The sequence below is a fragment of the Cydia splendana genome, chromosome 3, assembly GCF_910591565.1.
Source record: "Cydia splendana chromosome 3, ilCydSple1.2, whole genome shotgun sequence".
NCBI lineage: Eukaryota > Metazoa > Arthropoda > Insecta > Lepidoptera > Tortricidae > Cydia > Cydia splendana.
Window position 1 is genome coordinate 20,547,255 of NC_085962.1, and position 13,450 is coordinate 20,560,704.

Here is a 13,450-nt window from a genome sequence, read left to right on the forward strand (position 1 = left end):
CATTAAAGACGATGATTGGAAAATAATGCAGTTTTGTTTTCAAGCTACCATTAGATATGGCGTAGCATTTTACTAATAGGTAGCTATGCGTAAATTAGTACCCAATATTTATATTCAGCACTGTTGCAAGTATCATCTTGACAGTTAGGTATTCACTCAATGAATAGAATCGGGCGTTACTTTGCGGAAATCCATATTAATTAATACGAAAATATTACTTTGCTTGTCCGCGAAAAAACTACACTGATTGACTAGCAGTTCTAGCACGTTATCTTTTAGCGGATAAGCAAAGTAATATTTTGGTATTAATTAGTTAGATATTAACTCCACTTTGATCAACTGGAAGCTCATATACTTACGCATCATACGTAGCTGGAAAGCAATAACGCTTTAACCCGCAATACAATTGTAGTGCGGGTTACATCATTATTGCTTTATTCCAGCGACGATATCCGTCTGTAACAAATCCAGATCAAATTCATAATCTGTTAATTATTAGATACAAGTAGAATATGTCTTCAGGTTCATCCGCAGATTTATTATTTCCTTTTATGCGCAAATCTTTACCGCGAAGCTGTATCTCGAAAATTAAACTCAGAGAGAGCGTGCGTTTAGTACCTATGCACCTAGGTAGGTATATAATTATTATCTTCCTTGCTGATATAGAATGATTAAATTGTTCCAATAAAATTACGATGGACGACCAGAGGGCCTACCGCGAAAAACGATAGTCGAATATTCGTTATCTGCTTCTCTATCGCTCTTCCAAATTTGTGCGAGAGTGGCGGTTAACGAAATCTCGATTTTTGCGGTAGGCCTTCTGGTTTCGTAGTAAAAAACCATAACAGTTTATGACCTGAATGGCTTGCTTTATGTTTACTGCCCTATAAAAAATTTATGTGCTGGTGCAATAGGTATATTTATTAAAAGATCTACTTTTTCCGATAAACAAATATTTTGACAATAGGGAATATTACGCAAAACTCTGCGTAGAGGGCGTCACTAACTCAATCACATGGCCTACCGTGAAACACGACAATCGAAAGTTCGGTTTCTGCCTCTCTAATAGTCTCTATCGGTCTTGCTTATTCGATCGATAGACACTATAGAGAGGCAGATAACGAAATTTCGATTTTCGCGTTTCGCGGTAGGCCACCTGTAAACAAACCGCCTTGATGCATCAATGTAAAAACTTGTCAACTGTCAAACGTGCAGCACTAATATATACGTAGTATCTTCTTAGTAGTTTGTGACTAATATGTTGACTAAACAAATTAGTGCTGCACTCTGGCGACAGAACATTGCAGTAATACTCCCTATTAAATAAACCCAATTATCTTGACCACATTCTGAATTTGCCAATTAATATTGGTATTCCCACTAGGGAATGCTACCGGGAATTCCCGGTACCGAAGTATCCGGGAATATGAACCTGTAGTCTAAATAGTATAAAAATGGCCGCCATTTTGATTTAAAAAAATCTGAAAACGCTTTTAATTTACCATGTTTGATCCACCAAACCTTGCTGGTAGGGCCATTCTGCCCTCCTAAGCTAAAAAGACGTATTTTTAAAGAAAACTAAATGCATTACCGGTTTTTAGCTTAGGAGGGCAGCATTGTAATTGATGGTGGGTTCCTTCTACATCGAGTAGTTTGGCAATTTAATGAAAAAAATATCTCCTAAGGTTCCCAAGTACCGGATTTTTTTTTTCAAAATTTCAAACTCGGATTTCACGCATTTATTTAGAGCAAAATGAAAGCATTAAAACGATTTCGAGCTTGCTGGGAAATTAGTTCTTCAAAACGCTATTTTTGGAACTATTTGATTGTCCTATTATACAAATGAATAGTAACTAACAAATTATCACAAGTTAACGTCATAAAATTTAATCTGTTGCATTTGATAAATTTTCACCCTGTACGTGAAGTTACTTAATAAAAGAAGTTACAAGGAAAATTATTGTTTTTCCAAACGAACGAGGCGGAAACGATTTCGTATACACGTAACGCGTTCGCTAGGTATTTAATTTGTTATTCGGGTCACAGTTGTTTTTATCCATGAAGTCTATTTTGTTTCAACAATTTGATATGGTTTTCATCACATTTTGATAACCTTCAGTTCGTGTCAAAATGAACGTCTGATGAGACCACTCCCGTAGACTAGGCAATATCTAAATGGCATCTAAATAATGTCAATCAGTTATCGTGCGTTTAACTTGTCCGTACATGTTTAGTGACCGTGCACGTTGGAGGGTCTGCCATCTTGTGACCTAAATCGGAAACTTTAACCTGACATTCACACTTCACGCCAAAGCAGGTGCTGCCCCCTACAGTGTACACACGCTCCCTTGCGCGTTGTAGGTTCTGCTATTGCATTGCTTGGGGCCTAAAATGGAAACTTGACATTTACACTTGCGCCAATAATCAAGGGGCTCATGTGCTGCCCCCTACAGTTCATGCACGTTCCCTAGTGGCGCGAGCGTGACGCACGACAACTAAATGACATCATTCAGATATCATTCTGATATCAGTGTACGTTATAATTGGCCTGATAATCTACCGCAAAAATTTAAAATCGGAATTTCCTTATCTGCCTCTTTAGCACTTTTGCACATTCGAACGATAGAGAAGCAGATGAAATCTCGATTTTCGCGGTTGGTTTAGCACCATCAGCTTACGAAATGCAAACCAACCGCGAAAATAGAGCGTGCGAGCGTGAGCCGTTAGCACTTATTCGTGCGCTTGAGATGCCTGATTTATGAAGGTCGTATCAAAATATGAAAACGACGTCAAAATGTTAAGACAGAATCGGCTTCCATTACATTAATGCCATAAGAGACAACAGATAAGGCGTGGGAAGGCACATGTGCCATGTCGGCGAGTTATTGTCCTGATATAAAAAAATACAATGTAGCTCTAAATATATATGTATTTACTTAAATAGGTAAAGCTTTGTACAAAGGTTTGTATTGTGTTTCGATGTAAAATAGCGAACAATAACTCGATAAATAAGCTTTATGGTAGGGTTTCAGAATTTATGTTAAGTACCTAACTTATTTACTTTGTTTTTGGAACTCTTTTTACGCTGAATACGAGTAAATAGGTAGGTATCTATTGCGTTTTAATTGCATGCTCCATTCCACCGTAGCTTAATCTATATACGCCATTAATTAAATCCCGTTTTAGTAAATAAGTACCTATCTAATAAATTATAAAAATCGTAAGAATTTAAAGCATTTATTTTTATTTTATGTGGCGGGTGATGTATAGGCTACATTTTGACTCACTAATGAAAAAATGCAATGTCAAAATTAGCATTTAATTTCCTTTACTTTGCGATGTCTACACGAGAGACGCGAACGAGTTAAACATACAAAAATGTATGTGACCCATCATCCAAACAAGCAACAAACAGGTCACATGATATAAATTACCTACTTGTTAACATGCAATTTGGCGGCTGGGCTCCTCATTACTGCAAAAGATGGCCGTCTTAAGAGTCCCCAGCAAGCTCGGCCGAATTTCCCTTCACCTTCCCATATGTTTATATTTCCCATGAGTTTCGTTCTCATTTTAAAACTATACCTACGCGTTGGATTGGGATGAAACTTTGCACATATGACATGAGGTATATCTATTATCTAGTCCTGTAAATAGTTTATTGAGCTCCAGTTTATAAAACAAATGAAATAGAGCAAAAAGAAGTTTTGTATGAAAATTTATTCTCTTTGTATTTTTTTTAACTATGGTATCAGAAGCACTACTATGGTATGGTACTACTAATTACAGGACTAGATGTACCTTATCCTATTGTAAATATATACAAGTTTCAGAGCATTGTAGCTAGTCATTTTAAAATGAGAGCGTAATTACGTTAGTATGGAGAACCGAGCTTGCTGGGGACTCTTAATTAAAGGGCTTCCTCCTTGTTACCATCGTTACCCGAGCTACAGAATAAGTAATCGTATTATCATACCCGATCATGGGCGAGCGTGTGATACAGGCAGCCAATATAAATCTAAATTCCAGATCTGTAACAACTGTTTTTCCTCTATAGATAACTATGAAAACTCTGTTTAAAATTTTGATAGTCAAATCCCTCGGCTATATTTTTACTAGCTATTTTATGCTAAAATAATATTGCTGTGGTATGCAGGGCACAATTAAATATACGATACATACAATTTAATATGCGATACATACAATTTAATATGCGATACGCAAGGGGACGCATTTATGTATGTAACTTCAGGGTTACGTTTGCGTACGCCCGCCCGCGGCCCCTGTTTCACCACTGTAAGTTCTATATCTGGTTTGACTGGTTTAATTTATTGCCCGTATTGGATTTACACACTGTTATAATATTTCACTCTTCGAAGGCCGCACCAATATGTGACACGCTCTTATGGCTCTACAAATAAGATCGTGTCAGATATTTTTGCAGCCTTCGAAGAGTAACATAATATTGCAGGTGACTGTACATATATTGACGATAACTTACCTTAGGTGCCTTAGGTACAGTCAGCAGCAGAAGTTGCTAAGCAGGCGAGGTGTTCACAATTACCTTGACACGCTCTTATACCCTTAACAATAAAGTCGCGTCAAGATTATTTTGAACACCTCGCCCGCGCGCTTAGTAACTTCTGCTGCTGATAGTGCTATATACCCGGAAATGTGCATAAAATTGTCAGTGTCAGTTGTCAATTGTCAGCGTGGTAAAATAGACAAGACACTCGTATCCAATGAGCGACTGGCCTAAAACTTATTACGAGAAGCCTTTGAGTATTTAGTAACTGGAGACGCCTTGGCTGTCATTTTCTGTACAAAACAGTCTGCCGATTTTTGCGGCGGGGGGGCACGCCAAATGTATGGCTACTTGTACATGATTTGTAAGTACGTAAAGTACAAATAGCCATGTCAGATAAAAGTAAATCGATCGATACAAAAGTTTGCACAATAGGGGTATTTCTGCAATGTTCTGTAGTGAGACCAGGTGGCCTACCGCGAAACTCGAAAATCGGGATTTCTTTATCTGCCTCTCTATCGATCGAATAAGCAAAAGTGATATAGAGGCAGAAACCGAACTTTCGATTGTCTTGTTTCGCTGTAGGCCATGTGATTGACGTGACGTGTGATGTGTCATTGATGATGTCAATGAGGTTTGTTTACTGTATGTGCTTATGGTGCCACCTACGCAGAGCTTTGCCTAATATTCCCTATTGTGCAAGGTTTTCGGCAGAGGGGTAAGCTCTTAAAGGCGACTCCGGTTATTAAATGTTCTAAGCGAGAAGCACAGCGGTGATGTTTTACGATGCCGTAAAGTTTTTAAAAGGGAGAACGGAAGCTAATATTCCCTATAGGCTCTCAATATCAATACAGCTCGCATTTCCATACAAACGCTGTTTCCTGTTCATTTACAAATTGCACGACTCCTTTTACAAATAGCGAGTCTGCGTTCTTTTTATTCAATGTCATTTATTTACTGAAGAGTGAAGAGGAAATTGGCCCACGAAATGATTTTTGTTAATTGAAAGGGATATGTATCTATTTATGTATGTATTTATCTATATAAGTACTGCTAGGCGACGATATACATTATCGTCGCCTAGCAGTAGCACCCATAGTAAAAGTTTTGCTTTGTTTGGGGCTAGGCTGATCTGTGGAAGATGTCCCCTAATATTTATATTAGCTGGGCTAGCGTGGGGACTATAGCCCAATGCGGATTGGGGACTTCACAATTCACATACACCTTTGAAATTCTTCGCAGATGTATGAGATGTATGCAGGTTTCGTCACGATGTTTTCCTTCACCGAAAAGCTAGTGGTAATTATCAAATGATATTTCGTACATAAGTTCCGAAAAACTCATTGGGACGAGCCAGGACTTGAACCCGCGACCTCCGGATTGAAAGTCGGACGTCATATCCACTCTGCCACCACCGCTTCGTATAAATATGAGACCAATAACAGATTTATTAAATCAGAATCTTGCTTCAAAAAGAAGTGTTGGGAGAACGTAACTAATTACAGTTTCCACGTCTAACAAAAACAAACTCACCCCGTATAGGATACGTGCAGTAAACAACCGCAGATTTACGGCGCTATCAGTTGATACAGTCACTCCGCGTTGGCGCTCCGCTCCGCACGCCCGCGAACACGCGCTTTGCATTATACAATTAGCACAGTGAGAACAAATCAGTACGCAGGTACCTACATACTCTACGAAGTTGTCTAGTGCAAACGCGAATTCTCTAAAGACCGACAGCGAGGTCCATTTTTTTTAAATAAACATTGACTGACTTGTAATGAAAAAAAAACCCTAATAGACAACAGCTGTTTGTTCGACGCAGCTCGTGGAATACTCCAGTTACTTTTTACATAAATTTGCATAAAGTTAATTGCTAAAAAAATATCAAAATAGTCTGAAATTGAGTTTCTGTGCGCCTTAAAAAACTCTGAAGGAAATAACGCAGATAAGCACGTATGTATAATAATTTTGCTATTAAAAAAGTAAGTTATTTTGCTACGACATTGAGAAATACGTTATGCCTATTCATATTTTGTTTTAATAATCTTTAATAGAAAAAAAACCGACTTCACAAAACTGTTTGAATTGTTTTCAACCATTGTGCATATCAAAACAATAATTACAATCAGCCTCAAAACTTAAAAAAAACTTGTGTTGTAGAGTTTCAGATTCTGGTCTTCATGGGCAGTTCGATTTCCTCCATTTCACGGCTAATCGCACTATTTAAATACAAATACTTGATTTGTAAGGAAAATAAAAAAAACGCTATGAGATTTTAGGAGTGTCTTCAAATCCATCATCAGGACTCGGCTAACTAAGCTTGTTTAACAAAATACGTAACGAAGAGAACAAACGTGAAAATCGTTGAAGAATTCTGTTCAGGCCGCGTAGCCAAGATGCCAATCGCTTACGCTTCGTAGCGATCGAAACGCAACTGTCACTGTCACGTTAATATGGAAGAGTGATAGAGAGACATAATGCTTTTCGTTGTCGAAGCGATAGCGATTGTAACCTTGGCTAGGCCGGCTGGTCATCATCAGCAGTTCTATTTCATCAAATGTTAGGTACTTGTTAATTAAAATACAAAAATCACTATACGTACCTATGCCTATAACATTTGAGGAGTTCCCTCGATTCCTCATGGATCTCATCATCAGGACTAGATTTTGATAAAAAAGGGGCCAATCAGTAGGTATAGTATATATAGTTTCAATCAAAAAATAAATTTTGGAAATCGTTAGAGATATGACGGAGTTCTGACATAAAAAATACAACCGAATTGAGAACCTCCTCCTTTTGAAATCTTGAAGTCGGTTTAAAAAAAATTCGTAGGTACAATATGTGCCCCAAGTAGGTATTTAGGTCGCCTTACTTTAGCTGTATAGAAAAGTTGATAGGTAGGTAGGACTTATGTTATGGCACCACCACCACGTTACTAATAATTATATCGACCCACCCACTACTTGTCACATTATCCGATCCGATATCGCATGTCGGATACGACTACTTCAGTCAATTTCCTTATGAGAGAGGGATTTTAATTACAAAAACATTAATTTAGGTACTTCAAAGCGGTAAGAGGATTTATTAATATTTGAGATCGTACCGAAACATGATCCTCTCGAGAGTACTTAACCATATTGATCTGCAATCATGAAAATGTTTAATTAGCAGATATCGATATGAGGCCGCCTAACATAAATAGAAACACTTGGATGAATCACCGCTTGCTTTCAGATATGTTCTGAGCGAAAAATGATGTGGGTTTGGCAAATGCACATTAGAGGAGAGAAAGCGGAATCATGAGCACGACCTCGCCCAAGTCTTCGCTGGCTAAGCTTGGGCTGTACCCCAAGCCCAAGCCTTTCAAGATTATGGTCCTGGGACAATCGGGCGTCGGGAAATCTGGTAAGAATCGACAGACTTCCTTAGTTGGTGTGTTGACTGTCGGCGTTGGTAAGCGTCAATGAGCAGGGTCGATCAAGGGGTTATGGAGCTAGAACGCCCAAAAGCTATATGAGGGATCTTGCTATACTGGTCAACTCGTTTGCAAGAAAGTATGCGCGGCTATAGCGTTAGGTAGGTATATAGGTCGTCGGGGTAGGTTGACTGTTGTCTGGTTAATACCGAGTACCTACACTCGGGAAACTGGGCGTTATAGGTGGTCATATTAAACAGTAGGTATCACTAATCTAAGGCTCTGCGGAAAGACTTAATACAAAACGAGGGGCAACAATGGACAGAGTTCGCCATCTTAATTTTTTTTAGAATTGGTCTGACCAGGATAAAATATGATAACTGAGCGTCTAAAAGGTCGCTTAATAAATCCGTAGCCAAAATAGGAACAAGGCCGCCATTTGAGCTTCTTCAACTTCTTCATTTTAGGAATGATTATGTTGAAAATTGAAACCTATATGAGAATCCCAAAGGCCTCTCTAAATAAGTATATGAATCCGTAATCAAAATTAAAACTATTAATTAGTTAAAAGGTAGCCATCAAAATTTCTTAATTTTTGGTCCAATCATGATGTTCAATTTTGACTGTGGTGGAATAAGTGGCACAAACAACCTATTTATAAGGCAAAAGCAAATTAATTTCCCTTTAACTTCACTATATTGTAAGTACCTACAGTTTGTACACGACACCAGCACACAGTATAACTTTGGAGCAGTAGCGGGCAAAGTACAATACGCATGGTCAGAACGTAAACAACGAGCTACTGACTGACTCTGCTCGTGTGACTATTTCGTAAGCAGTACCGTCTTTCCCATAAGGGCACACGGGGCCCGTGCCCAGGGCACCCCATCCTCAGGGGGCCCTGAACGACTGACAGTATATTTGATTACCCATAATAAATAGAAGATCATAGTAGAAAAATGATAGTTTAATTAACTTTCTTTACTTTCCAAAAGGGCCCCAAATTCTTATGTGCCCAGGGGCCCCAGCATAGTTTAAGACGGCCCTGTTCGTAAGTCACTAACAGGCTGTATCGAATGACACAATAAGATTTCCTCGCCTCGTTGTCTGCACATATACATACTCTGATGATTAATTGGCCACTTGTATACCTACCTTAGGTCCTGGCAATAGGATTTAAAAAGAGGCAATCAAACACGCGCGTTACGTCACTACACGCGCGATAGCCCACGATAACTTTGAGATCAAGTTCCTACATATCGTACAATGGTGTTGATACTAATGATTCTCGCACTGCCAATAGGTGCAATACGAGCAAAACGTTTCAAAAACTTAAACCAGCTTAAACTTAACAAAAATGTAGTCGACATTGTAAGTTGGTAAAAATTTACCTAGCCTATTATGTCACCCGCAAGAGTCAACGTGTTTGAGCAGCGCTGTGATGTGACCGATATTTTATTATCCTTAAATATGGATTATTTTTGTGTGGTAAAATACCTACAGCACAGATTATATAATAGTTCTTACGACCTAGAGGCAATCCGATCTCCGTCAGACACATCTATGCCTAATCCCACCAATACATTAACGGATTTGTTTGTCTCCAGACAAGTCTACCAGTCTGGGGGCTAGTCACAATGACGGATCTGGCGGACATATCTGTACGTACATCCCTAGCTAAAGTTGGGACGGCTAAATGACTTTTGATATAAGTCTAATAGAATCACCGGTGTTCGTGCTTATCGTTAGAGATGCCACGAATATTCGGCAACTATTCGGTATTCGGCCTATTCGGCCACTTTGCCGAATATTCGGTATTCGGCCGAATGTTGCCTACTATTCGGCCGAATACCGAATATCTATTGCACCTACCTAAAAAGAAAAAATACACAAAAACAAAAAAATAATCAAAAACTAGGCATATTTAATATTTAAAATGTATTCTTGGAAAATAGTTAAATACGCAGGCACGTTTTTGAGCATTTGTTGATTACAAAATATTTTATTTTTATCATGGGTCTGATTTGATTGACTCTAACTACATTCATTAATTCTGTACAACATAAAAATATATCTTAGCAAACGTTGTGCTTTGTTGGCAAACAGTTCTCATAATAATTGTGACTCAAAATGTTCGCATGTCATGCCGAATATTCGGTCACCGAATATTCGTTATTCGGCCGAGAGACGGGCCGAATATTCGGTATTCGGTATTCGGCCAAATTCACTATTCGGGGCATCTCTACTTATCGTTCGTGATAAGTTCGTCGTTTCGAATCACTTGCAGAGTAGGTAATATTACTTTCTGGGTTATCCTACTCAAAATCACTCTATACGATCATACGGGCTAGGTGATCTTATTGGATACACTCTTGATGTTTTGCAACGATTGCCAATACGAGTAGCCTAATGTGTACTACATAGTGACAGAATATCTATTTTAAAACTTTGGCTTTTAAATAGAACGTATTTGTAAAAAATACTGCGTTCTTGTCTTCACCTGGTCTCGCCTAGCGGTCTAGCTAGTTACGACAAATTAAGAATCTTCAAAGCGTTTTACTCAAATTCTTGCTTTTTTTTTACCTGTTTTGTGATTTTTATTACGGGTTCCTCTACTATAATTGTAATTTTAGACCTATCTCCGGGGATGTTTCGGAGAAAACCAGCCCTAGTTGCCAATGTCAAATATATAGAGGTTTGTGAAGAACATAGCAGCCTTTAACGTGTCGCATTAATGGTATTATTGGACTCCTGCCACCATCTTGGTGATGTGACTAGTCGTATGCCTATTGCCTAGTATTAACCACATTTTTCATTGAAACACAGAAAATAGAAAGGAATACCTTGTAATACTAAAGACCTCTTCAGTCGCATATTTCATTCATGATTCCATCGAATATTCTAACAATTGAAACTTGAAGCAATTCCATGGTAATCCATAATACTTATCACGTGTCTTTCTTTTTTTTTATTCTCTATTTTAACTTAGAAATAAACAAAATAAACCCTCAGGAAATAATCAACAACAAATTGGTATTGACGTTGACAATAAAACTGATGAAGACAGCTCGACGTTCCGTTACGCTGATGCTCTAGTACAATTTCGAAACATAAAATCTAAAAATTCATAAGATAAATAAAAATATTAAAATAATTAATTCTCTATATTCCGGATGTCTTAAATAATATATTAGATACTAATAAACATAAAAAAACTTAAATACAGGAACGTTTTTCAGAAGTAAACTAAAAAATATCTCAAAGAAAAATAATGCTTACAAATTCGTACGTGATGAGTTTTCGAACGTTCCCTTTTATCATAATTTAGTCTACTCCAACTGACTACTCGACTATTGCCTATGAATGTGTGCGTAGATGTCATTAAAAATAGCTCCGTCTTTCTCTAAACTGCGTGAGTAAAAAGGACATGATTTATATTCTGAAGTAAGCAATAGTGAACCTTAATATTTAGGACATATGGTTTAGTAAACAACCTGGAACTTATGATCTTTCTTCTTGAATCAAACCTTGTTACACGCCACGAGGTTAATGACATCTTCCTCAGTTCTGGTATCCTGGTACTTTTGGTAAACGTTTGTCTCAATAAGACACCTGTTGTCGGTTACCCGCCCGAGGCAAACGACCTCTTCTGCAATTCTGCCATCCTGGTACTTTTGGAATAATGTTTATGCTATTATGTCGCCGTTATGTCGCTATTATGTCGCTGTTATGTCACTATTATGTCGCCAATATGTCGCCGATATGTCGCCGTTATGTCGCTATTATGTCGCTAATATGTCGCCGTTGTGTCGCCGTTACGTCGCCGTTATGTCGCTATTATGTCGCCGTTATGTCGCTATTATGTCGCTAATATGTCGCCGTTGTGTCGCCGTTACGTCGCCGTTATGTCGCTATTATGTCGCCGTTATGTCGCTATTATGTCGCTAATATGTCGCCGTTGTGTCGCCGTTACGTCCCCGTTGTCGTTATTATGTCGCCGTTATGTCGCCATTATGTCGCCAATATGTCGCCAGTATGTCGCCGTTATGTCGCCATTATGTCGCCAATATGTCGCCGTAATGTCGCCGTTATGTCGCTATTATGTCGCCGTTAGGTCGCCGTTATGTCGCCATTATGTCGCTATTATGTCGCCAATATGTCGCCAATATGTCGCTATTATGTCGCTGTTATGTCGCCAGTTGTCTTTGTTTTGATTCATGTCGCCAATATGTCGCTGTTATGTCGCCGTTATGTCGCCATTAAGTCTTTCTAGGTAATGTCGCTATTATGTCGCCAATATGTCGCCGTTATGTCGCCGTTAGGTCGCCGTTATGTCGCCGTTATGTCGCCATTGTGTCGCTATTATGTCGCCAATATGTCGCCAATATGTCGCTATTATGTCGCTGTTATGTCGCCAGTTGTCTTTGTTTTGATTCATGTCGCCAATATGTCGCTGTTATGTCGCCGTTATGTCGCCATTAAGTCTTTCTAGGTAATGTCGCTATTATGTCGCCAATATGTCGCCGTTATGTCGCCAATATGTCGCCGTTATGTCGCTATTATGTCGCCGTTATGTCGCTATTATGTCTCCGTTATGTCGCCAATATGTCGCCGTTATGTCGCCAATATGTCGCTGTTATGTCGCCGTTATGTCGCCATAAAGCTTTCTAGGTAATGTCGCTATTATGTCGCCAATATGTCGCCGTTATGTCGCTATTATGTCGCCAATATGTCGCCGTTATGTCGCCAATATGTCGCTGTTATGTCGCCGTTATGTCGCTATTATGTCGCCAATATGTCGCCGTTATGTCGCTATTATGTCGCCGTTATGTCGCTATTATGTCGCCGTTATGTCGCTATTATGTCGCCAATATGTCGCCAATATGTCGCCGTTATGTCGCTATTATGTCGCCAATATGTCGCCGTTATGTCGCTAATATGTCGCCGTTATGTCGCTATTATGTCGCCGTTATGTCGCTATTATGTCGCCGTTATGTCGCCATTAAGTCGCCGTTATGTCGCCAATATGTCGCCGTTATGTCGCCGTTATGTCGCCATAGTAAAAAGGTATAAAAGGCCGGTGCGGAGCGGTGGGGATTCATTCATTCTTCGACCGGGCTAGCAGTGACTCTGGTTTTCGGGTGTAACGTAGTGCGGGGAAGTGAAGTTTCTCCGCGACATTTTCTGTTTGTTTTTACTTGGAATTATCCTAGTGAATTTAAACTTAGAATTTGTGTCTGTGCTTGGTTTTGCGGGGATTTTAATCGTCGTAACGCTAAGTTTAGACTGTTGTGGAGATTCTTTACTGCCATGTGTGGGTTTTTAGTTATTGTGAAGTTTTCTCTACGCTGTGTGTTCTAAGTGCCGTCATGTTATGCAGGGACAATGTCAATGCATAGCCGGGGCTAGGAATAGTGTCTGTGTTTGGTTTTGCGGGAAGAAATTCTCGTAACGTTAAATATAGATGACAGTGTTTAAGGGAATTTCACTTTTCTGTTGAGTTA

General features: G+C 39.0%; 1 protein-coding gene across 2 annotated transcripts in view; it reads left to right on the plus strand.

Annotated features, from left to right (window-relative positions):
- The first annotated feature begins 6,098 nt into the window (after positions 1-6,098).
- LOC134806891 (ras-related and estrogen-regulated growth inhibitor-like) overlaps positions 6,099-13,450 on the plus strand; it is a 42,710-nt gene continuing 35,358 nt past the window's right edge. Inside the window, exons 1-2 of one of the 2 annotated variants that reach the window (XM_063780313.1) lie at positions 6,099-6,481; positions 7,766-7,936. In XM_063780313.1, coding sequence (XP_063636383.1) covers positions 7,831-7,936 — 106 coding nt within the window. In that variant the 5' untranslated portion in view covers positions 6,099-6,481; positions 7,766-7,830. The remainder of the gene's footprint in view (positions 6,482-7,765; positions 7,937-13,450) is intronic. The other variant, XM_063780314.1, reaches the window with a different exon arrangement.